The 26660-nt window shown below is 38.5% G+C and overlaps 1 protein-coding gene and 1 non-coding gene across 2 annotated transcripts; one reads left to right on the top strand and one right to left on the bottom strand.

Moving 5' to 3' along the window:
* Positions 1-7204: 7204 nt before the first annotated feature.
* On the bottom strand, positions 7205-8315 carry LOC104228162 (interactor of constitutive active ROPs 5-like). The gene is made up of 3 exons (XM_070167294.1): positions 8259-8315; positions 8046-8183; positions 7205-7984 (listed from the first exon to the last, which is right to left on the bottom strand). Exons 1-3 carry the CDS (start codon positions 8313-8315, stop codon positions 7205-7207), a joined length of 975 nt encoding a protein of 324 aa, XP_070023395.1.
* A 17992-nt stretch (positions 8316-26307) lies between these two features.
* LOC138886656 (small nucleolar RNA snoR31) lies at positions 26308-26395 on the top strand. The gene has a single exon (XR_011405705.1). It is a non-coding gene; the product is annotated as a small nucleolar RNA snoR31 (small nucleolar RNA).
* The last annotated feature ends 265 nt before the right edge of the window (positions 26396-26660 follow it).

Below are 26660 nucleotides of genomic sequence, written 5' to 3'. Positions count from 1 at the left end.
TAACATTCACGAATTACATATAAAACAGTAAAAGAAATTTATGAACATTTTTATTAACAATAAAAATTATTTCTCAACTTTTAACTATTTTTTTAAACACTAATAATTTAATCTGGGTAAAAATAACATACAATTTAATCGCAAACAAAACACAAATCAACGTGAAAACACATTCAAGAAAATAAATATGCATAATTATAAGAGCTTCGACATAAACTAAATCGAAATACCTCGATTTATGTTTTTAGAAATGTCGGAAATTTGAAATTTTGAGCCCGAAACAAGGAAATTACAACAATCGAAGGCTTGAGTTGTATGCGGGACCTACACTCTTCACTTTTTGTGTGATGGGTGGGGCCCAATCAATTTTTTTTAAATCGGGGGGCGCTGGAAAGGGGGGTGGGGTATTTTTTTAAAGAAACCTTCTGGTTTCTGTCGTGGGGAAGAAGATGGATTTATAATTTAATAGGAAAACGCAGTATAATACTACGTTTTCCTAAAATACAGTATTATACTATGTTTTCTTTTAATGGTTAAATTTTCGTTAAACTAAAACACAATATAATACTGTGTTTTAGTTAGAAAAATATTTTTTTTAACTGTATAAATATATTTTGAGTCCAAAATACCATTATTTAGGTTTCAGACCCCTTATCATATCTCTTGAAACATTAAATACATTATTAAAAATGTTGATTACTACTCTGTTGGCTTTCTTTATTTTGACATTTCTGAAAATATCAGATACTGTTTCATTTCTACACAAGTTTCATAATATCTGAAATTTTATTTAATTTTTGAAGTGGCTTATTTCTATAGTATACTCCAGTTATTACTTTAAAATATTATTCGAAAATTAAATTAATTTTATCTATAAAGTACCGTCATGTTAAAATACGACAACACAAGGGCATGAATGTTCAATTGAAAACAAAGAATACATCTCGTTTCCACAGGGCTGCATTGCATCTGCCTGGATTGTCGTATTCTACTGTCTTAATTTAGAAAACCACTCGTGTATTGGTAAAAAATTGAATTTACATTGAAGGTGACATCGCATGACACGAGGACTGATCAAATGGTCAAAGCATGATGATCAGTTAAGAGGCACGAGTGACAACAGATACGGTAAAAGGAAAGCTGAATAGGCACGAGAGACAATTCGAATAGTACAAGTTTCGTACCTATTTAGGTCATTTAAAGCCAAGAAATCAAAAAACATTGAAGACATGGATATGATGACAAAAAGGAATCCAAATTCAATATTAAATACCCAATACGTTAGAGAATTGATATTAAATAGGAATGATTGTGTAACGTCTTATTTAATGTCATTTATTGCTCATAATTGTCTCATTAAGGCTAAGGTATTACTCCTTTATTTAGGATCAACTATAAAAGGAGGAGGTCAGGTCATTTGTAAACACAGAGGATACCATCAACATTACATTAAAATACAAACTTATCTACTGCTTATTTGTCATTCTCAAAAAGTGTATTATTCATTTTTCGTCTCCTGATTATCAGTAGCCCGAATTTCTATTTATCTTTAGTTTTGACCAAAGAATCATCTTTTTGGTTAAACAAATTGGTTCCGTTACCGGAAATCTGATAATCTTTTCTTTTAAGCTACATCTTGTCCATTGTTATCACCATGTCAAACAACAACACCAACAATAACAATGAAAACACTTTGGGAAACCCTGAAAATCAAATCCATCAAAATCAAGGAGATTTACATAACATTGAAGTGGTTCCCTCCCCTCAAAATTCACCACGTCAATCTCGTGAAGGCACTCCTGAATCTCGTGCTGATCAACAAGAACAATCTGAACACTTTGAAGGTGGTACAAATGAAGCTTTACAAAAGCTAATTGATGCACAGGTCGACAAAGTTCTTCAGGCTCTAGTTAGTCGATTGCCTAGTGCACCACTCACACCAACTCCTAATAATAATACATTGGAGAATTCCCGTTCTGGTCTTGTTAATTCTGAAAATGGAGGAATCACCAATGAACCACAGGAAGGGGAACCAGGTAATTCAAATAATTCCTATTTGCAACATTTAGTACTAACCTTGCAGAAACAGATTAAGGAACAAAATGAACGTATTGAGCAAATCCCTGGAGTTCCGCCTGTAATAAAAGGAGTTGACATGGACAAATACTCACATCAACCTTGGAAGCCAAGTGCTGCTCCCCTTTCAATTCCGAAAAAGTTCAAAATGCCTGACATCCCGAAATAGTATGGTACTACTGACCCACGTGACCACATGACTGTATTTACAACAGGCGTAAAAGGCAACGACTTGACCAAACAAGAAATTGAATCAGTACTGGTCAAGAAATTTGGAGAAACACTCACCAATGGTGCATTAACCTGGTATTCTCTTTTATCTGAAAATTCTATAAATTCTTTTGTTGAGCTTGCAGATTCTTTTATTAAAGCACATTCGGGAGCACAAAAGGTTGAGAAAAGAATGGAAGATATTTTCAAAATCAAACAAGGAGGTTCAGAGTTGCTCAGAGACTTTGTTGATAGATTCCAGCGTGAAAGAATAACTCTACCCCGTGTGCCTGACAACTGGGCTACAATAGCTTTTGCAAGTAATTTAAATGACAAAAGTTCTGAAGCCACGAGAATACTCAAAGAAAGCCTTCGAGAATTCCCTGCAACCACGTGGAATGATGTTTACAACAGGTATAGTACGAAGTTGCGAATTGAAGAAGATACCGTATCTAAGTTTTATCATGAAGAAAGGGGTGGTTCCAGAAGATCAGAAACCGAAAAAAGATCAGGTAAAAACAGGTACGATCCATATATGGGACCTGTAGGAAAAGACCTACGGTCAAAACAAGATAGCCAGCAATATGATCACAAATCGAGGAATAGGGACTCTGGTTCTTCATCGAAATTCATAAATGATCGGAACAGACAAGAGTCGCGAGATGATGACAGAAGATTAAAGGCACGGTTTGGTGGATATAACTTTAATGTCACTACCTCCGAGCTCATGGCTATTTTGAGAAGTATGGGAGATAAGGTGCGGTGGCCAAAAGAGATGCGGTCAAATCCAAATAGACGCAATCCAGATCATTGGTGCGAATTCCACAATGATCACGGGCACAAAACTTCAGAATGTAGATTCTTGTAGAGTGAAGTGGATCATCTATTGAAGTAAGGGTACCTCACTGAGTTATTTAGTGAAAAAGGTAAACAAGCCTATATGAAAAATAGGCAAGAGCCACTAAAGCTTCCTTCACCCAAGAGAACAGTGAATGTGATAAGTGGGGGAGAAGATATTCACGGCATAACCTACACAGCTTCCAACAAGGTTTCTAAAGTAACAATTACACACGGGAAACGGGTACGACAGGTTTTAGAAAATGAAAGTATTTCATTCGATGATGCAGATACTGAAGGAGTGATCACTCCACATAATGACGCTCTGGTAATATCTTTACTTGTACATGATACTAATGTAAGACGAGTTTTGATTGATCCAGGGAGTTCCGTAAATATTATACTACTAAGGGTATTACGTGAAATGCAAGCTGAAGACAAAGTGATACCCAAGGCGCACACCTTGTCAGGCTTCGACAATTCAAGTGTGGTAACAAAAGGAGAGGTAATTCTAACAACTTTTGCTACAGGTGTTGTTAAAGAAACTAAATTTCAGGTAGTTGATATGGAAATGGCCTACAATATGATCATGGGGAGGCCTTGGATCCATGATATGGATGCTGTTCCGTCAACTCTACATCAAGTTATTAAATTTTCATCACCGTGGGGGATTTGTCAAATACGAGGGGATCAGCAAACAGCAAGGAGTATCAACATTGTAACAGATACGAGCACCGTAAACAAAGAAAAATAGCAATTACAGGAAACAGTTGAAGGTGTCAGCAATCAAACCTCAACTGAGCGAGAGAAAACAGATTTAGACTCGAGACCTGATACAATTCAAGAACCTGAGGAGAATGAAAATATCAAAACAACCATCGAAGAACTCGAGGATGTGATATTATTTGAGCAATGGCATGAACGGAAAGTTTATGTTGGAGCTAATTTAAACTCAAACATGCGAGGTATGTTAATTGAATTTCTAAAATCTAACGTGGACTGTTTTGCTTGGTCCCATGCTGACATGACAGGGATACCACCGGATGTGATGACTCACAAATTAAACGAAGACCCATCCTTTACACCAATAAAGCAAAAGAAAAGAAAGCAAGGGGCTTTCAAAAACCAGGTGATTCAAGATGAGGTCCAAAAGCTATTAAAAATTGGGTCAATCCGCGAGGTAAAGTACCCTAATTGGTTAGCCAACACAGTTGTTGTACCTAAGAAAAATGGTAAGTGGCGAGTCTGTGTAGATTATACAGATCTTAATAAAGCTTGTCCAAAAGATTCTTTTCCTTTACCACATATAGATCAATTAATTGATGCAACTGCAGGACATGAACTTTTAAGTTTTTTAGATGCATATTCAGGGTACAACCAAATTAAAATGGACCCTAGTGATGAAGAAAAAACTTCTTTCATCACAGACAGGGGGACTTACTGTTATAAAGTAATGCCCTTTGGTCTAAAAAATGCTGGGGCAACCTATCAAAGGTTGGTCACCAAAATGTTCCAAGAACATTTAGGAAAGACAATGGAGGTATATATAGATGATATGCTCGTCAAAACCCAGCAGTCTCATGATCATATTTCTCATCTATCTGTTACATTTGAAATTTTGCAAAAATTTAATATGAAACTCAACCCAGAAAAATGTGCATTTGGAGTTGCGTCAGGTAAGTTTTTGGGTTTTCTTGTTTCTAACCGTGGTATTGAGGTAAATCCTTCTCAGATCAAAGCAATAGAAGAAATCCCTGATATCCTTACTAATAAAAAGGAAGTTCAAAGATTAACGGGAAGAATTGCAGATTTTGGGAGATTTATTTCCAAATCCTCAGAAAAGTGTTTTAAGTTTTTATCTGCACTTAAAAAGCAAGATCATTTTAAATGGAATGAAGATTGTCAACAAGCCCTTAGAAATTTGAAAGCTTATTTGCCAAAACCACCGTTATTGGCAAAACCAAAGGTGGGAGAAAAGCTTCTCATCTATCTGGTTGTATCTGAAGTTGCGGTAAGTGCAGTTTTAGTCCGTGAGGACCAACGTAAACAATCTCCTATTTATTATGTAAGTAAGTCCTTATTAGATGCTGAGACACGATACCCACAGCTAGAAAAGTTAGCATTAGCTTTGATCATGGCATCTAAAAAATTAAGACCTTATTTTCAATGTCATCACATTATTGTAGTTACTGCTTTTCCGCTTCGAAATATTTTGCATAAACACGAACTATCAGGAAGATTAGCAAAATGGGCTATAGAACTAAATGAATACGAAATCATTTATCAACCCAGGACCACTATAAAATCTCAAGTACTAGCTGATTTCGTGGCTGATTTTAGTCAGGGGATGCATTTAGAAGCAGAAAAAGAATTACAAGTTTTTAATGGTGCAAACCTAGGGACTTGGGTTTTATTCACTGATGGATCATCCAATATAAAAGGAGCAGGTCTGGGTATAGTTCTCATACCACCTACGGGTGAAATTATTAGGCAAGCTATAAAATGTCATTCTATAACTAACAATGAAGCAGAGTACGAAGCTGTAATTGCAGGTTTGGAATTGACAAGAGAACTCGGCATAACACAAATTATAATCAAGAGTGATTCTCAACTCGTGGTCAATCAAATGCTGGGGACTTATACAGTCAGGGAAACTCGAATGCAAGAATATCTCGAAAAGGTACGGGAATTAATTAAGCAATTCCAAACTTGGAAGGTAATGCAGATCCCAAGAGATGAGAATGTGGAGGCAGATGCTTTAGCTAATCTCGCATCTGCAGCTGACGTAGCAAACGACGCAAATGCTTCAGTCATACATTTATTTCATTCCGTTCTCGAACCTGATAAGAATGAGGTAAATTTTAATCATCTAACATGGGATTGGAGAAACGAAATTATTGCTTTTTTATAGCACGAAACCGTGCCTATTGACAAAGGGAAGGCTCACGTGCTTCGCAAAAAAGCCGCTCGATATTGTTTTTATCAAGAAAATCTTTATCGAAAGATGTTCGGTGGACCACTAGCACGGTGTCTCGGACCCTCTCAAACAGAATATGTGATGAGGGAAGTGCACGAAGGACATTGTGGAAATCACGCAGGGGGAAGGTCGCTGGTAAGAACATTGATTTGAGCAGGATATTATTGGCCTAAGATGGAAGAAGAGGCAAATAGTTTCGTGTCCAAATGTGATAAATGTCAAAGATACGACAATAATATGCACAGACCAGCTGAGTTACTACACCCTGTTATAGCCCCGTGGCCCTTTATGAAATGGGGAATGGATATCGTAGGTCCACTTCCACAAGCAAAAGGTCAGGTAAAGTTTCTACTTGTACTCACAGATTATTTCACTAAATGGGTAGAAGCAGGACATTTAAACAGGTACGAGAGAAGGAAGTTAAAGACTTCATATGGAGAAATATAATATGCCGTTTTGGAGCACCAAAGGAGATCGTGTGTGACAATGGACCACAATTCATAGGAGCTCAAATCACAGAATTTCTTCAAAGTTGGCAAATTAAAAGGATAATGTCTACGCCATACCATCCAGTGGGTAATGAACAAGCGGAATCCACTAACAAAGTCATTATCAACAACTTGAAGAAGAGGTTACAGGATTCAAAAGGTAATTGGCCTGAGGTATTACCTGGAGTATTACGGGCTTATCGTACAACGACAAAAACAAGCACTGGAGAAACACCATTTTCAATGGTTTATGGTGCGGAAGCCTTAATTCCAGTTGAAATAGGTGAACCAAGCACACGGTACGTGAGAATCATAAAAGGGCCCTCTTTTATAAGCCTCATGTTGATAATCCATGAGAAGAATCATAAAGCATTTTCAAAGGATAAGAATGCTAAGCTATTCTATAAATCCTAGATAAATAGGCAAGAATAGAATATACAGAAGTACCGATAAAACTTCTTAATATAAAAGACTAAGTACAAACTTAGTCAGCAAAATATTTATTTTTTACAAATGCCCCATTATGATAACTGGGGACTTCATCAAAAGATCCCTTAAAGTTGCCAAGGGATAACACCACCAATTAATAAAAAAAACAGTAAAGTTTGAAATACATTCAACTAGTCACTGAAGGGGTTGGAACATCAGAAGTTGCAATCTCATTTTCAGGAGCAGTCACAGGCACGGTAACAACTTCTGAAGGAGCAGCAATAGGAGCGGTTTCAACTGGGCCTGGAATGTTAAAATCACCGAGGGAAGCAAGAGTCACGGGAACTTCAGCTTCCATGGACTGTGTCATAGAAGTTTCACCCTCAGGAGCTGGAATTGCAATTCCAATTGCCGATGTAGCTACTTCTTCATTTAAAAGCTCTTCTGCCCCAGGAGTTCCAAGTCCAGAAGAAGGAGTATCAATTGGTTGTTGGCTTTTTTCAATAGTGTCTAAGACTTTGGCTAATTCAGATTGCAAATCAAAGTTTTCTTGAGTAGCTTCCATCAAAGAATCACGTCGAGATTTTAGAAAAGCCCAACTTACCTCTATGTTGAAGTTCTCCTCAAGAAGCCCATATTCCCTCTCCCACATAGTAAGATCGTTCTTCAATATCTGGTGTTCAGTTAAGTGGGAGTCAAGGGAAGCTTCAAGGGAGGCATGAGAACTCTTCAAAGCACGTATTTCGTCATAGGAGATCCTTAAGTCAGCCTGAGCTTGAGTCAAGCTTTGCACCAATTCCCCTGCATATTCTTCTTTTTTCTCCACAAGTGCCTTAAGCTCTCTAATTTCTTCACTAGCCTTTGATAGTTGTTTTGAAAATGAGTCCTCCAAAATCTCCTTATCTTTTTCAAGTTGGCTTGAAGAAGCCTTGGCAATTGCTAGCTCAGAAGTCAAACCACGCTTTTGCTGCTCCAGGAAATTTCTACTTTCTTGCAACTCCTCTATGGTCCCCTGAGCGTTCTCAAACTGCTCCTTCCAGTTTTGCTGCCTCAAGCTGGGTATCCTTGGCTATTCTCCTAGCCTCAGAGATAGCCTTCACAGACTCTCGATCCTTCTTCTCTAGAGTGGAGATTCTTCTCATTAACTCAGTACCAATAAGATTAGCCTACAAGGGAAAGGCATTGAATGTGAGAATATAGAGAGATATATAAAAAAAACTTGTAAGTTAAAAGAGAAGTACCTTCAAGGTAGAATGAACTATGTCATTCATCAGAGTCAAGCAACTGTGGCTCTCCATCTTTTTCTTCTCAATATCTCCGATTAAAGGCTCGAGCCAAACATCAGCTCCACCAGTCTTTCTCAAAAGGCTATGATTGGCAGGAACTTCAAGAGTAACACTTCTCATAGCCATGCCTCTGCAGCTAGAACCCGCCTCTGTATGCTGAACAGAGGGAGGGGGAACATGGAAGGAGGAGTAGTAGAAGAGGTAAAAACAATGGGAGCTGTGGGAGTCAAAGCAGGGATGGTAGGAGTAGATATGGGAACCAAAACAGGTAAAGAAACAGGAGTCGATAAAATAGGCAAACAAATACTCGTGGTTGTCAAAGGAATAGAAGGAATAGAAGAAATGAGAGTAGAAGAAGAAAGGGGAGTTTCATCAAGAACTGGTCCAAACTCTCCACTCTCAAAACCACTAACAAAGAGACATCGAATTGATTCATTAGAGCCTCTTGGAGTGGTATCCTCATCCGAAAGGATTTGAACAGGCTCGGAGATAGAGGCTTGAGCAGGAGTATCTTCAACTTCGTCTCCATCAATGACGCATCTCCTGGTTCTTGTCCTAGCTATCAAAGAGGTATTCTCTTCTTCCTCATTCTCAGAACTTTCTTCTACAACTTTTCTTTTTGGTAGCGTGGCACGAGTCTTTTCCAAATCAAGTGAAGCGGTAGAAGACGCTCGAATGGCAACAGCTACCTCAGCTGTCATACCCCTGATACCAAATCCTGATAAAAAGAGGGATAAGGAATTGAAATAAGAAAGAATTCAATATATGGCAAAGCATAAGGAACTACATACCATGGGTCTTCACTTTCCAACCATTCAAAAGAGAAATTGATTTCCAAGTTCTCGTCTCCATAGGTGCAATCTTCAAAATTGAATCTACCCAACCACGGAAGTTAGGAACGCGTTCCACATCTCCCATGGTTGCTACAAAAAGCCAAAAAGAGACGAGATTAGAAAAGAAACCAAAATTCTTAAAAACTAAGATACGGTAGGAAAAAGAAAAACTTACGTGCAAAATTCCACTTCTCAGGGAAGGGAATGTTTGTTTCACCCAACAAATCCACCGTACGTACAGCAACGTAACGACAATACCACCCTCGATCCTTGTCATCTTCGGGGTTTACTAAAACCTTCTTGCTTCTTGTAGTTAAGGTAAAAACTCCATGGCGGAATAATTTGGGGTGATATAGGTGAATAAGATGGGAAAAGGTAAAATTAACATTGGATTTGGTAGACAAATACCTTAAGCAAGCCACAGCTCTCCAAACAAGAGGCCCTACTTGAGCTAAGCAAATTTTGAAAAAGCGACAAAATTCAAGAATAACTAGGTCAATGGCAGGATTAAATCCCAAAGTAAAGGGATAAGTATAAACGAAAGAGAATCTGATTCTGAAAGAAGAAATTCTCTGGTTTGGGGCAGGAATCATCATACGGAGATTGTCTCTCCAATTACAATCTTTCCTAACAGTGGGAATCACAAGTTCAGTTATTAAAGAAGGATAGGTGTCAACTTTTTCTAAATTTTTAACTTGTTCTTGGAGAGATCTTCTATCATTCCCAAAAGATAAATAATTGGGTACGATTTCTTCAACTAAAGGCTCTTGAGTAGGTTCAGAAAGTTCTTTTCCTTTAGAAGAGGGGGTCTTTGGGATAGAACTCCTAATACCAGAAGAAGAAGAAGCAGAACTAGATGAACCACCATGAGTGGATCCTAGGCTCAAGCTCTGAAGCCTACCTCCTCTGCCTCTCATATTTTTTACGGGGGCATTAGGGAAGTGATCTAGAATTGGAACTTTTCTACGGTTAGCGTTTGGAGATGACATTGTTGAAGAAGGATGAATTAAAGGGGAGAAAAAACCAAAAGTGAATAATAAATTGCTTGTTGAAGATCTACGAAGAAGAAAACAAAAGAAAGAGGGTTAAATAGGTTTATAATGACAATCGTCAAAATTAGAAGTGTAATGATGAAAGCCTACAATAAAGGCAACTAACACTTCGTGAATAGTGGGAATGAAGAAGCCTTGAAAAAAGGACGCAGAATTGCAGAACCAATCAAAAGATGACACGTATGTAAAGCATTAATTAGAAGGGACAATTGAAGCGTCAGTACTGTCATAGTATTAATTACAGCAAAAGTTCCCTTTTATGAAGATCCACTTCCCAAATATTTAATCGATAAATAAATGGAAAGTGGGGAGACTATCTGTATTGAGAAAACTGAATTTACATTGAAGGTGACGTGGCATGACACGAGGACTGGTCAAATGGTCAAAGCATGATGATCAGTTAAGAGGCACGAGTGACAACAGATACGTTAAAAGGAAAGCTGAATAGGCACGAGAAGGCAATTCGAATAGTACAAGCTTCGTACCTATTTAGGCCATTTAAAGCCAAGAGATCAAAAGGCATTGAAGACATGGATATGATGACAAAAAGGAATCCAAATTTAATATTAAATACCCAATACGTTAGAGAATTGGTATTAAATAGGAATGATTGTGTAACGTCTTATTTAATGTCATTTATTACTCATAATTGTCTCATTAAGGCTAAGGTATTACTCCTTTATTTAGGATCAACTATAAAAGGAGGAGGTCAGGTCATTTGTAAACACAGAGGATACCATCAACATTACATTAAAATACAAACTTATCTACTGCTTATTTGTCATTCTCAAAAAGTCTATTATTCCTTTTTCGTCTCCTGATTATTAGTAGCCCGAATTTCTATTTATCTTTAGCTTTGACTAAAGAATCATCTTTTTGGTTAAACAACTCGTCCAATATGTCCTTACTTATTTGGCAAAAGAGCATAAGAGAAAACTATACAGAGTAATTACAATCTAACATGCCTCTAAGGCATCTAGCTCCCTATACTAATGTAATGTTTTAATATTTAATATAACTCCTTTCTGACCAAAAAAAAATACAGAGTAATCGTTTATAAAATTAATTGTCAGAAAGATATATATTTTTATATGTTAATATATAATATACCTAAAATATGCTTCCTCCATTTAAAAAAGAATAAACTTATTTTTTTCAGTCAGTTTAATAAAGAATGAACCATTTCTAAAGTTGAAAATAATTTAATTTTAAAATTTTCTTTTACTCTTAATGAGATGATTTATTGTCACACAAATATTTATGGAGTATTTAGACCAAGCCTCTTTTTGTTTTTTTAAACTACGTGGTCAGTCAAATAGGTTCAAATTATATATATATATATATATTTTTACTAGCACATGTAGTTATATTTGGCTGAGGGGCCAAATGTACAGGTGAACGATCGGACAGTGCAGATTGGAATATGAAAATTTAATTTGGATTTTTAATTTTCGAATGGAAGAATAGACAACTAAATCCCAATCCAAATAAGCTCAGATAGGATCGTAAGTTCGATTTCAGATTAATTATTCTGGGTATTTTGAAATTTCGTTTTTGAGTAGGGGTGGCAAACGGGCGGGGCGGGTCGGATATGAGCAGAGTCAAAATGGATAAATTATCCGACTCGACCCGTATTTGAGACAGATAAAAAACGGATTCTCCGACGGATAATATGGATATCCGTATTATCCATAACTTCTTGAATATGATCACTTATGGGAGAATTTCTAGTCTTCCAAACTTGAGGAACCCCAATTTGAGGCTTACAAATGTAAAAGTTAAACACATTAGTTATCCATTGTTATCCATTTGGTTAACTATTTTCTAAGTGGATAATATGATTTTTATCCATATTGGACCTGCTTTTAAATTGTTCATTATCCAATCTATTTTTTGATAGATAATATGGGTGGATAACTGTTTTCTTTTAACCATTTTATCACCTCTAGTTTTGAGCTTATAAGTTGAGATGTTTCTTCTTCTAACAAAAATGAACATCCAAATAAAGTATTCCTGTTAACTTGCCTAAAACTTTCTCATTTTCATCACACCCATCCAAATAAAGCTTTCAAATAATGAAATCATCATCAAAGAAATGCAACAGAGACATTAATAAAGGCCGAAAAGAAATAGCAATAGTAAAATCATATCCAAATAGAAAGTATTCTGACAGTAACTTCGTAATTAATTATAAATATATGAGATAATATAAAATTGGTAGAGTATTTGACTTATTACTATTGGCTTATGAATAATTGATTAAATATAAAAAAAAAAAAATTCGAATATTCAAAAATTTCAAAAATTAAATTCGAATTCCAAACTAAAAATTCAAAAGTTTGGATTTCGAGTCTGTCCAAATTATGCCTACCCTTAACCAAATGTGTAACTTGCACAAAATAATCTGTCTTTATTTTGAATTTTTGAAAAACAAGAATCACATTTAAAATTCGTGTATTAACAAACAAAGGTGCTCAAAATAATACCTCCACGTTAACCTCATCAATATCTTCTTTAAGTAGGGTACATCTAACCTCCTAGATAAAATAATTTTATCCATTTACCCATCATTCCATTAGATAATCCAATATATTTCACCATCAAAGTTACTACAACAAAAGATGACCATTGGATCTATCCTACTTCACCATCTAACGGCCTAAGATCGTTTATTTATCACATCAATGAAGGGGAGATCGAGAGGAAAAGGAAATGATATACTAGTACCTTCACCTTAATGTAAAAGAATTAGACAGGAGCTGACCAAATAAACTACCCTTCAACCTCGATTTTAATATGGTTAGTCATGTTTTAAAAAAAAAAAAAAAGTTCAAATAATATTGCTACGTCAACCTCATCAATATCTTCTTTTAGTCGGGGTATATCTAAGCCCCTAGATAAAATAAGTTATCCATTAGTCCATCAATCCATTAGAAAATATATTTCACCATCATAGTCGTTACAACAACAAAAATGACCATTAGATCTGTCCTACTTCACAATCTAACGGTTCTAAGATCATTTTTATAATTACATGAGAGGGGAGAGGGAGGGAAAATGGAAAAAATAAATAAAAATATTACACTACTGATAGGATTTGAAATCTTAACATCAATTATGAAAGATAAAAAATTCATCAAAGTAAGCTAGCTCTTAATCTCGATTTTAATATCATTAGTCATGCATTAAAAAACTACTCCAACTAATAATATGCTCAAATAATACTGCCACGTCAACCACATCAAATATCTTCTTTTGTGTGGGGGGATATCTAATATCCTTTGATAAATTAATTTATTGCTTGGGACCATTAATCCATTAAATAATATTCCACCATCATAAGTAGTTATTACAAAAGTCAAAAACATTATGACCTTTGATCAATCTTACTCCACCAATCTGACGGTGCTTAGATCATGAGCTGTTAGCACGTGGAACATTTGCGAAATAAACAAAACCAGAGCACACAATGGGCATTTGCCGCGTTACACAGTGTGGATAATCATTTTATCTCTTTCACATCATCACATGGTAACAAAACGACAGCGTTTTGTTCAACAATAAACGACAACTCTAAAAAAGAAATGCTAAATATACTTATTAAATTAATTAAATTTGTTATCATCTAGTCTGAGTTATCGCCGGAAACCAGAGACCGTCGTTGACGAAGACGGAGCCGGAGTCGAAGCCGACAGACCGGCACTTCACGGCGTACGCCTGTTTCAATGGAGGCAACAGCCACGGAGTGTTCGCCGACGGGATTAGATTCGCCGTCCGTTTGTACGGACCGAGCCATTTGTTCTGCATGAAACGGTGTTTTCTCCACGGCGGAAGATGTAATCCTCTGCTCTTCAACGATCGCCTCGCGGCGTCGCTCATTGTCCTCAGTATATGCTTCAATTCCTCGTTTTTTCCGACGAAAACCTTCGGCAGCGACTGAGATAACCGCTCGTAGCAGTTCGTCGGCCTCGCGATCTCGAACTCCGCCGCGTAGTCCAAATCGACGAAGTAACGAGTTGGTGTACTCAGTTACTCCATTAACCTCGTGTGTGGGAAAATTTTATTTTGTGTCTCGTACAACTGACACTAGTTGTACGAGACAATTTTTTTGTCTCACAGTTTTGTGGACCCAGATTTCTGTGGACCCAGAAGTATAAGATTGAGGTCAATTTGTGAGATAAAAAAGAGCTTCATACAACTAGTATAAATTGTATGAGACACAAAATAAAACTTCTCTCGTGTGTGTGTTTGACTAAAAAGTATTAGGCCTTTTTTTGTTAAACTAATTAAATAAGAAGATTTGGGACAAATCCTAGTCAAAAATAATTTATTCTAGATCTGAGATAGAAGATAGGAATAAACAAGCACGACTGAACGTAAAATTTGTTACAGTTGCGATTGAATATCATAATGTAAGAAATAGATGATTACTCCAACAATATCAAATGATATGAAGAGTACATAAATGAAAGAAGTCAACATTCTTGAACAAGATCGACTTCCGTACATTTGATAAAGTTGAATTACAGATGGGTACTGAGATTCTAAGCTCTTACAATCCTTTTTTGGCGAGGAGCATGAGATCTTAGGAATATCTTCACTTTTAGAGATATGTATATGTTTTATGTGTGTATGTTCCTCTCAGCCCCCTGTATGCCACACTCTCTCATGATATTTATACCAAACACTTTCCTTACCCAGCGGTCCTTAACCGAAGTACCTAAGTTCTTGGAATATCCCGTAGAATATTCCTCTAAAATGTCTAAGTGTTGAGCTAGCCGTTCAGGCCGAATCAAGTGTTCGGCCTCGACCGTGACTGAATCACTCTCCGGTATATTGCTTCCTATACGTGACCCCGGATTGATTGACTCTTGGTTGTTCTTCCTTAAGCAGAATTCTTTTATACAGATTTTGACCTATACAGTTAGTCCTTCCGCTCGTCGGGGTTGCCTTTGGACAAGCACGATGGGCGGACTTCGCCAGTCGCACTTTTTGAGAAATCTGAGCACATTAGCCGAAGAGTGATTCTCCCTTTTTTTTGGGCAAGACGGCGACGTGACGCTTCAAGAGCCGCACCTGATTGTTACGTCAGTTTGAAATGACATTGTTACATCATGTGTCATTATGGCGCACGTCCCCCATACATTACATCGTTTCCCTCGCTTCTTCAGTTTTAAAATTAATGAGGCAACGTTTGGGCTTTCTCGATTGGGGTGCCTATAACCTTATAAATAGGGATAGGCACTACTCATTTGAATTGTTGTATTTTTAGAGCTTTTGAAGCCCGAGTTCTTTTCTTCTTCGAGTTTTCAGCTTCTGTGCTTTCTTTTTACCTTTAGTATATTTTGCTACTGTCATATCCTTTATCTTTATATTTCTTTTTCGCACACAATAAGAAAAAATGGCTAGTGCTTCATCTGACCCTATGACGTTGACTGCGGATGCACCTCTATAAGGAAGAGGCCGCCATGGTGGAAGATGAAAACTTCCCCACTATGGACAAGATAATCCCACGCTCCGGAAAGGCTAGGTCGGACTTCAAAAACCTACCTAAGGATTAGCCTAAACCTGTCATTTCTACGATGGATGTGACGGCGATTACTGCATTTAGGACTAAGTGGCGAATCTTGGACCATGTTGAAATCGTTCCCGCTGATAGTGATGTAGTACAAGTACATCGCCCGGGGTACTGCGCATTTTACACATACCCATTTGTCGTCAGCTACATGCTTCCTCTTCCTTCCTTGGCAGAGGATTTTTTCCGTTTTTACAACATATGCCCTCTCTTCGTACATATACAAGCATTTCCTCATGCTTATCAAATACGCGTAGCTCTCCAGCCGTGGTATTTCTCTATGTCATGTGCTTCATCTCTTCGCCCCAAGTTTTCATAGGGGCACGACGATTCATATGCACCATTGGGGGACCAAGGGGCTGGTGGTGAATATGGTCGATAAAACCAATCGTCGTTTCTGGGAAATTTCTTCTACGTGAAGACAACGCACGTGGTATCTAACCCCAGCGGATTCACCGAGCTGTGGAACTTTGCTCATAAGTGTTTCCCTTCTAAAATGCACGGCCCATTTTGGGGTAATCTTAACGTTCTTTTTCTACTTTTGTAGCCGAGCGGGAGCCTCCGTCACCAGTTGCTGACATTCGCGACTGGGTGAGTCGGGTTTTGCCCCACACAGTGGGGATTCGCGAGTGGTCGCACTTCAATGAGAGGTTTGGGCATAGACCTGCGGCCGATGAGTCACCTTTGGCTTTAATCAGTGACCTTTATATCGTCGTTTCTATCTTCTTATCTCTTTGTTTATAGGTCGGAGGGCCTCAAGGAAGGCGAGGGCTCCTACGCCTGCTTTGTGCGAGCTTGGCCGCTCAAATGTTGCTCTCCTGGCGGGGATTTCTCCCCCCGCAGTTCATTTGGTGGACGAATCATTAGAGGGAGAAGATGAAGAGTCTCCTTTAAAGATGCGGAGGACAATGGCTGACGGAGTGATTAGGACCAGGGGCCTTCGAGGGGGTGTTCGAACCGGGCGACGACACTAGTTTGGGTGTGGAAATCGTGCCTCCGTCAGTCGTGGAGATGGCTCCTTTGGAAAAGGGAACAGAGTTCGGAGGCTGTTGCGGTCATTCCGAGTTGTCCATCGACTTCACAATAGTGTCATGCTCCCTTTTCGGCCACCAAGAGGGCAAAGGGCGTAATTGTAGATAACTACAAATCCGGTTCAGATATTGACCCCGAGGACATAAGCATGTTTGAGGTAGGGTTTACTCGGGTGGAGGCAGGAACGGATGATTCCTCCCGCGTGATCGAGATTGCTCCGGAGTGCGATCTGTTGGAGGAAACAGTGAGCTAGGTGCCCCAATTTGCCCTTCTTTGTTCTGCTACTGAAAGTAGGGCCCTTCAGGAGATCAGCGATTCTAACCTATCACGGGGCATTGCCGGAATGTCTTTAAGGGTGAGTCTATTGCTTTCTTCATTTTACGTCTTCCACTCTGCCGTTTTTTCAGAAAATAGTTTCAAAATACCACTGATATCGTGATAAGTGCCGCGAGATGCATGCACGACTCAGGGCAGCCGCAATCCTCACTCCCTTAGGGAAGAGTTGGAGCAGAAGGACGAGGACCTGATGCGGTCTATGGGCAGATGTATCGAACTCGAGGTGCTGCTTAGGGATAAAAAAGAAGAGCTCGAGGTTGGCAAGGGTGTTGCAGCTGAGTATGTTGATCTTATGCGAAGGTGATGGCCCTGCGGTCGGAGCTTGAGCAGAGTGACACTAGGGTCACCGGTCTAAGTGTTGAATTGGCGGAGAAGGCGACCGAATTGGAAGGGAAGGCGACCGATCTGGAGAGGGCTAAGGGGGCCCAAGTAGCGGCCTTGACGAAGGCTGCTGCACTGGAAGATTCTATCCGCGTTCTCAACTCTGAACGCGCAAGTGAGATGGAAACTGCCACTCTGAAGGAGGCGTGACTTGGCGAGTTTGAGATATACGTCTCGAGCCTGGGTGATCAAATTACTGCTCTCGAGGCTGAGAGGGCGCAATTGTTGGCTTTGACTCCTCCTGCGCCCGCCTCTGTTGACGTTCCTCGCCCTTTGTACGAGATGTGGGTCCATGCTGAGGCTCAACGAGATATATATATATATATATATAAGGGCTTGTTGGCAGCGGGAAATGTTCCTGAAGCCGCTTTCGAGGAAGCTCGTGTTAAAGCGTGTGAGGGTCAGCTTGCCTGCGATTATGACCCCGCGACGCGGAGGCCTATGGAGTTGATGAGGCCGAGGACGGGCTTACCTTTGACAATGAACATTCCGATGGAGAGGGTGACGATGGAGGTGGAGCCGCTGAACCGAGGGGGGAGAGAGATGACGGTTGTTAATACCCAATTTTTCCTATAATATTTTTAAAAATGCATATATACCACCAAAACCGTGCATTAGCATCAATCAATTATTTTTCATAATTTCTGCATTTTTAAGGGTTTTAATTAATTGCTCCAGTATTTTATCTATGCAAACAGTTACTAATTACACCACAAATAATTTTTATAATAATTTTGTGGTTTAATTTTATAATTTACATTTGCACTAAGTTTAATTATTGCACAAATAGCTGCATTTGCATTTTTACGGTTACAATTGCAATTGCTTTACAATTATGTCCCATGCATGCATTATTACATTACTTTACCAGATTATAGCCTTTTATATTTTTTTAAATATTAGTTAATTATTTTAAAACATTTCTAGGCATGAACATCATATTTATAATCTGTTAATTATTTTTAAAAATTATTTTTATCAATTAAATGAGTATTTAATAAATGGCCCTTTTTATTTTCGGACCTAGCCTAATTAAAACAGCCCAATTTTAATCCCAATTCAATTAAAATTAGCCCAAACCTACCTAGGCCCAATTTTTACATGACCCTAACCCAATTAAACCTACCCGACCTAGCCACTCCGTTTAATTGTGGCCGTTGATTTTTTAGATCAACGATCCACGATTAAACTTTCCATATTAGTCCCAAGCGACCCCCCTAACCCCCTCATTTTCTTTCATTTCCGCTACCCTGGAACTCTCTCTTATCTGATTCTCTCTAAGACCAAACTCTAACCCCAATCGCCGCCACCTAAAACCAACCCTAATAGCTTCGATTCCTACCCGTTCTATGGATTTCTATGGCTGTTTGAGACTCCTACATGCCTCTTACTTCCCCTGGTTACTCAATTTTGTGATTTCATGGAAGGATCTCAAAGAGATCTAACCCAGATCTTGTTCAGAACTTTCCAAGAGTCTGTCTATGGTCTGTGAGTGCTTTATGTCGATGTTTTACGGCTCAACTCTCTGATTCAGGACCAGACTCTCTTTACCCTTTCTTTTCTTCAAAAACCCTAATGTTTGGACTTGAGTCTGTCCATATCCTTGTAGATTTGGAGCGATTTTGAGTTCGTCGTTGATTTTTCCTTAAGGTTACCTTATTTCTTTACTAATTAACCGATTTTTAAGCACTTTGTTATATTAGGGTTTGGTTTTCTCATTATTTGTTATTCGAATCTCTGTGATTGAAGTATTTTCGAGTTTCCATGACTGTTTCAATGACTGTTCTTTAAGATTCTCCTGATCTTCCTACTATTAATCAACCTTAAGTTATTCTAAAAAAATTTAGGGTTTCCGCTTCTATTTTGCAAAAACGTTTTTCTGAGATCCTTATGTTTTGTTTAAGCTTTCTCACATGGTTATATTTTTGGTCTCTAATTACCTGTGATTGCCTTATTCGTGTGATTGATTGCTTGATTTAGGGGCTCTAACCCTAATTGGTTGTTAAACCCACTTCTTGCATTATTTGAAACTCTATCTGAGTCATTTATGAGAATAATTCCCTGATTTTCTGTCCCTTGTCAAGCTTGACTGATTATTTGATTATTTCCTTACCTTATTCTGTAATGTTAATTTGCCTTGCCTTATTTACTTACATTATTCTACTCCTATATATACACACACTCTCATTCTGTCTTAAGGACACGAACACAATTCATAAAGAAACTCTCACTCACACACATACTTTGCTCTCATCTTGCTGCTACTTGTATTTTCTACATTGTCCAGCCGGCTGAAAGCCAAGGCTATACCACTGAGTTCTGCACATTCTCATCTTCTGTTTGCTGCCTTTAACTGGTATGTCTCCCCTCTCAATATTCGTTCACATGCATTGACGCTATACCTATGTGTTTTCCTGTTCATTGCCTTGACTATTTCTGTTAAGCCAAATCCATGTCTTCTCTTGTTTGTTGATCTCGATTAATATGTTTACTTCTATATTTAAACTTCTGTTTTCCTGTTTATTGCTGCAATTAGCATGATTACTTTTGTATTTAGGTCTTACTACTTTTAATCAGCCTAGCTAATCCTGCAATTAGTTCTATGTCTTTCTTATCTACTGCTTTAAATCAGCATGATTACTCCTGTTACTATGCCCTACCCAGTGCTATGTAATCTGGCCTTTTAAACTTATGTGTTTGTTGTCTATCGCTTCTAATCAGCACCATTAGGTCCTATTGAGTGCTATGGAATCTGGTTGTTATGATATGCCAATTTGCTTGGTGTTAATCAACATGCTTCTCACCTTTTTGTTTTTGTTATCCTGATTCAGGATTCCTATGTTCCTAACCCCTGCTCCCTTCTTTGTGTAGTTGTTTGTTCTCAACATGCTATATGCCACCTAGTATTAACTAATAAACTAAGTTAAATCTGGGCAATGGGAATCTTTGCTTTGAAACTTTGTGACCATGTTTTTGTTTGTTGTTTGGTTGCTGAAACCTTTGCCTCAGAATGTTGCAATGGCTATGTTCACTTCTAAACTATTTTCTTAAAACTCTTTTCAAGCACTACTCCTATTCTTAGAAAACCTAGGGTCTTGCCCCTTTAGTGTAAGCATTACTTAGGAGTCCCTGAGGCTCCTCTGAACTTTGACACACTGGAGTTGGCTTTCCAAAATGTGCTCACAAAGGGTTACTTTGAAGGTTTCAGGGTGTGAGCATTGCCCGGAGTCCCTGAGGCCCTTGAGAACTTTGACACACCAGGATACTGTTGGATGCACTATGAGGTTATAGCACTTTTGGCATTTTTGAATGCCTGGTCTGCCAGGTTTATCTTTTGGGCCTATATTCAGGCTCCCTATAGTTGTAGCAATTTCAATTCTGTAATTTATTATTATGTTGGTCAGTAATAATAATTTCTTGTAAATAGATATTGGGGAAATTCGTAAAAGGGAGGGTTGCTTATACTGATCCTGTTGGGAAAGGGTAGATATCATGCCTATAGGTTGTTACAATATCTTGCTTATCTAGATACCATGTCTATAGGTTGTTACGATATCTTGTATATCTAGATACCATGCCTATAAGTTGTTACAATGTTTGTTCACTTAGACATCATGCCAATAGGATTCAAAAATCGATCCTGCATTCTAGATAGCATGTCTGTAAGTTTGCTGCGATGTTTGCTTAGATACCATGTCTATAGGGGTTTTGAAATTAATCAGTCTTGCCTGAAAAAGATCAGTTTCTGCACACAAACAATGTTTAAATCAGTCTTCGGCATGTTTTAAAACTAATCGCTGCATTTAGATGTCATGCCTATAGGATTCTAAAACCAGTTTCTGCATTTAGCTGCCAGCATCTATAAGTCTAAAATCAGTTATTCAGCGCCTAGACCAGCATGTCTATAGGACTCAATAAACTCAAACTGTTTTAAAATGGTTCTCAGAATTCTGATTGCATTTAGACAACATGTGTATAGGGTATTACAGATTCATGCCTAGGCAAGCCTATAGGTAATCAAGGTCTAATAAAAACTGTAAAACTACTTTGCTTATTTGTGACTGCCCAGATTCAATAGGTTCTAAAAATCAGTAGTCAAACTGATTATGTCTCTATCACTTCACCTTAACACAATGCTGCATATTCTCTGCTTGCCATGCTCACTGATATCCTATTCTAGGACCTTTCTGAAATACCTGAAATCTGTTGTTTGAGACGTGTAGTGCACACATAGGATACATCTTAAGGTTGCTAAAACGCTTTAGGCTATGACCAAGGGGAGGGTAATTGGGCAGTAAAGTATATGATGTCCTATGCGTTGATGCCACGCATAACCCCTCTAGTTGAAGAAGGCTTACCGAGTATTGTACAGATGTGATCCTATATGCTAACAAACCTAGGACTTCCCTCACCTTATTTACATATGTGTGCTTAGACTGCCTATCTGTTAAATTTCCTGTATTTGCATATGTGTGCTTAGACTGCCTATATGTTAAATGACTAATTCACATAATTGAGTTCGGCCGGAACCCACCATTGTGGACTGCGAGGGGTGCCTAACACCTTCCCCTCAAGGTTATTTCAAGCCCTTACCCAAGTCTCTGGTAATGCAAATCGGTTTCATGAGTTATTTTCTCTAGGTGCCCAAACGCACCTTAAATCTGTTAGGTGGAGACTCTTCAAATACCCAATTCCCAAAATGAAATGAGTTGTTCCCAATGAATGTCGAAACCCGGACTCCGCGATGAAAAAGGGGGTGCGACAGCATTGGGACTTTGCTGGGGATTTTTAGGATCTTACCATGACGAACTTGTTTTTGTGAATTAGTCTTAAGCATGCTTTATCCTGTGCACCCTCCCCCTTATTTGGATTTAACTACTTATTTTCAAGTATTTATGATTTCATTTATTTCCTGAAACTGACTCGTCTCTTTGTTTTTTTTTCGTAACTGTCTTTCAATTATTTAAATATCGCATTTATTATTTAAACGTGCAAATACTTGACAACATGTTATTTATTGTTGCATAAATCATGCTCAACATCATATTCCATTCGTGCGTAATCAACCTTATAGCAACGTTTGATGAGTGTTTGAGCCCTTCATATATATCACCCTTTTAAATTCGGAAAGACGTATCTGCGGTAAAACTAGTCGATCAGCGGTGCGTTCGACGGTTCCGTGCATTTTCCCCTCAAGTTGTCCGCTTGAGGGTCCCAGTTTAGACCTCTATAGCAACCTTACTCTAATTAATCGTACATGCATCATGGTCAAACCTAGCCGGGTTAATATGTTGTCCACATAATAACCTCTTTAAGGCAAGCCTCACCCAAAATTCCATCGGGTTTTCCATATTCCCAACGGACGCAACCACGATTGTGTGCATTAATTTTGGAGGAATACGTGCCAATATGCTAATCATTGTTGTATAAATAGACGAACCTAGAAGGGGAATAGGCCTAACCTATACTTTATTTTGCAGAAAATGAGGCACGAAGTCTCCAGGTTCGGCATGGTCGGTAGCATACCTTCACTTCTGCTAGACTGGTAGAGGGATCTTCCTTCAAGTGACCAAAATCATGTGAAGCAAGTCTTAGGAAATTTGCCTTCTTTGTTGGATCTTCAGCCAAACAAAATGTTGATCGAGGCTGCCACCATATTTTGGGACAAAGAGAGGGTTGTGTTCCACTTTAGGGACAAAGAAATGACCCCTCTTCTGGAAGAAATAGGGGAATTTGCTGGGTTGCCTTGGGATAGACCTAGTTTATTAGCGCATGAAAATTGCACCACTAGAGGATTTTTAAGATGATGGGGCTGAAGAAAAATGATGACTTGGAGTGCATGAAAAACTCCTATATCCCTTTCGACTTACTCTATGAACGATACGGTCACAGTAGCTCTTACCATATTTTTGATGATGAGTTCTCAATCACCTCCTTGGGTTGGATTCATCGTGGGGTCTTCTTGTTCATTGTGTGTTTCTTGGGCATGCTGGTGTTCCAGATCCAAGGGGACAGAATCCATACCAGGCTAGCCATGGCGGCCACAACTTTGATGGACGGGATCGAGGGGCAGACATATACCATTGTCCCCATGATCATTGCAGATATGTATCGGGCCTTGGAACGCTGTCAGAAGGGGTTCAGATTCTTCGAGGGTTGCAATTTGCTGCTGCAAGTTTGGCTACTAGAACATCTCCAAAAGGGTCAATACCGTTAGGAATTTTCGCAAAGGCCATGGAATGATCACATAGCATTTCATCATCCCAAGATAATGACCTATATTCCAGACATGTTTGCCCAACCTAAGGATGCCATAGGATGGGTGCAGTTTTTTAACAAGCTAGCTGAGGACCAGGTTCAATGGATGTTCGAGTGGTTCCCCACCGACGAGTTCATCATCAGATCCAGGGATGTTTCCCACTTGGTGTTGATTGGCTTAAGGCGAATATACCCTTATGCTCCCATCAAGGTTATGAGATAGGCAGGCAGGAGATAGGTCATACCGCGAGTCACCAAAATGAGTCACTTCATAGCTGATTTTCAGGGTGATGCCATCCCATAAAAAAAATGAAGCACAACACATGTGGAACTTGAAAATTATCATGGAAAAGGTTACCATTGAGCTGGACCGATATCATGCGGGTCACTCATACTTCTACATCTCATGGTTGGATGATAACATAGCAGGAATCTTCGAGCCAAGGGTTGGTACAGGAAACAGGGTCATAGACAAAGTTTCCGAAGCACATGTGAAGTATAACAAGCTGTACAAAAGAATTTGTGAGTCTGAAGCTGAGCATATGGAGCAGCATAAGGCCGACATGGAAATGATCAATGAGTGGAAAGAGAGAGCTATTAAATCCATCGAAAGGCTGGAATATCTGGAGTACAGTCTAATGGAATTGGAGGGGGGAATGAGAAAGAGAGTCACTGGGGCAAGGGCATTTGGCAAGGGCATTCTTACTATCGAACCTGCGTGAACTGGGGGAACTGATCGACAAAAGCATCCAGTTTGGAGAGGGTCCTTCTGGGACCAAGTAGATTAGGTTTACTTGCTTTTTTTAGAAAATGTAATAAGGCCAAGTGCCATTAGCAACATTATCTTATCTAGTGTCGTTTTGGGTCGTCTATTTTTACATTAATGAAATGAGGCAATTATTGACACTAAATTTCTCCAAATATATTTGTTGCTAGGCCTACCTCGGACACAACGAGGCTCCCAAATTAGGATGTGAATTTACATTCCCTCAGTATGTGTTTAAATACCGCAAACTTTTCAGAATCCTTAGTAACTTGTTTACCTTTTATTATTTATTTAATTATTTTTCCTATCCCCTAAGGTTGGTTCACACATACTGGCATCATCAGCAAATCACACCAGATCTAGAGACCCTCCTCCTCCTCCTCTTCCTCCAAGTAATACGAGAAGTAGAGAGAAAGCTAAGATGGATGACTTAAGTGGCATTCGAAAGAAAAATGCAGAGAATGTGGAAACTTCAGATAGTCGGAGTACTCCGACACCAAATGACTTGGTTTTAGGGTTGGAACAAAAGATACTGGAGTTACATGGGGAACTTGAACAGGTACGCAATTTAGCAAACCTCTCCCTCACCCTCAACGTCCCTGATATCAACTAACAAAATACCAAAAATCTAGCTCCTCCCCAAAATCCATCAAACCAGCATCCACAAAATCCTCCCGCACCATTAAGGGTGTTCAAAACCGTTCCGAAATCGAAAACTGAACCGAACCGAAGCTTAATGGCTAACTGGTAACGGGTTAACAACTTAATGGACGGGGAACAATTTGAGATTTTTTTATTAACGACTTATTGATTTGGGGGCGGATTTTTCAATTTTCTTAACGGATAATCCGTTAAGCCGTTAAGAATATATTTTTATTTATATATATTAAATATAAAAAAGTCAAAAACCCTTGACTTTAGTTTCGAGTACTCTGTTTGTCTAAGACTAACGTTACACACCTAAGGTCCCAATTCCCAAACGGCTAAACCTAATTCCTAGAAACCCTAACGCCTAAACTAGCAGCCACCACACTAGTCTTCGTCGACTTCCACCAGCCATCGGTCTCCCTCTCGTCGTCTCGCCTCTCCCTCTCGCCATAGCTAGAGCAGCAGTCAGCATATGGTAAGTTTCAATGGTCGATCGAATTTGATTAGCTAAATATTTTCAACCAGCCTTATTGTTGTTTTTTTATTGATTTTCTAAAATTGCGGTCATAATGAGGATAACCAAGCTCCTTTTTCTGATATCTGTGAGGAAGTTGCTGGCAGAATCGAACCATTAACTTAATATTGCAATTCCTGAATGATTTTTTATATTTATTAAATTTTAAAAAATTATTTTGTTTGGTTAATGATGGTGAATCATCTCTAGAATCAGAGCCTCTTCAGATAGCGTAGAAGTTTCTGATCACTACTCTTGAAATAGAGGAGTTACTCTTGTTTCATACATGCCAATCATATATATTCTTAGGCTAAGTTTTTGGAAATATTAGAGTGACATGTCTTTTTGAATGTAGGAATAATTGGCTGATCTTGGTGTTACATGAGTATTCTGTAGTTTTGTATCAACAAATATACCAATGAATCCCTTGTTCTTTTTTCTTTTTATGCAACATATGTTACTTCATCTCGGAACTTAAGTCCTCTAGGATGAAGTGAATACCTTGTAATACTGACCATGAAATATAGCAACACAATTACACAAGTAAATTACAAAGATATGCTTCTGGTGGTGTTAGTGCTGGATTTTTAAGGGTGTTAGACTCAACCATTGGTGATAAAGCAATAATTTTTATTCCAACACTTGGACTGATGTTTGTTTATTCAAGTGATGATACTTATATTGCAAATGAATCACATACTGTGTACTAATTATAGTTTTTCTGACAATATGGAATGTTTTGCGGTCCATTACAACTTGATATCTTTATTCTCATTCCTTTTCTTTTCTTGTTGCAGTGACTCATACTGTTTTTGTTGTATATAAGTGTTGTTGATATGCTTATATTTATCGCACGACTCATTATTTTAATTTGTTTTCTTCAGATTTAGCCAGCAATGGAAAAGACCCTTCCGTAATTGACGTGTAATATTAATATATTTGGTAAGAATTCGAATTTAACC

The sequence above is a fragment of the Nicotiana sylvestris genome, chromosome 2 (assembly GCF_000393655.2).
Source record: "Nicotiana sylvestris chromosome 2, ASM39365v2, whole genome shotgun sequence".
NCBI lineage: Eukaryota > Viridiplantae > Streptophyta > Magnoliopsida > Solanales > Solanaceae > Nicotiana > Nicotiana sylvestris.
This window is presented reverse-complemented; position numbering and strand designations above follow the sequence as displayed.

Bases quoted from the DNA above. Each gene is read 5' to 3' on its own strand.
- LOC104228162 (XM_070167294.1), bottom strand. From the start codon at position 8,315: ATGGAGAGCCACAGTTGCTTGACTCTGATGAATGACATAGTTCATTCT. The intron at 8,184-8,258 runs GTACTTCTCTTT...TTTCCCTTGTAG, and splicing joins TAGTTCATTCTACCTTGAAG to GCTAATCTTATTGGTACTGA. The intron at 7,985-8,045 runs GTTTGAGAACGC...TTCCTGGAGCAG, and splicing joins CAGCAAAACTGGAAGGAGCA to CAAAAGCGTGGTTTGACTTC.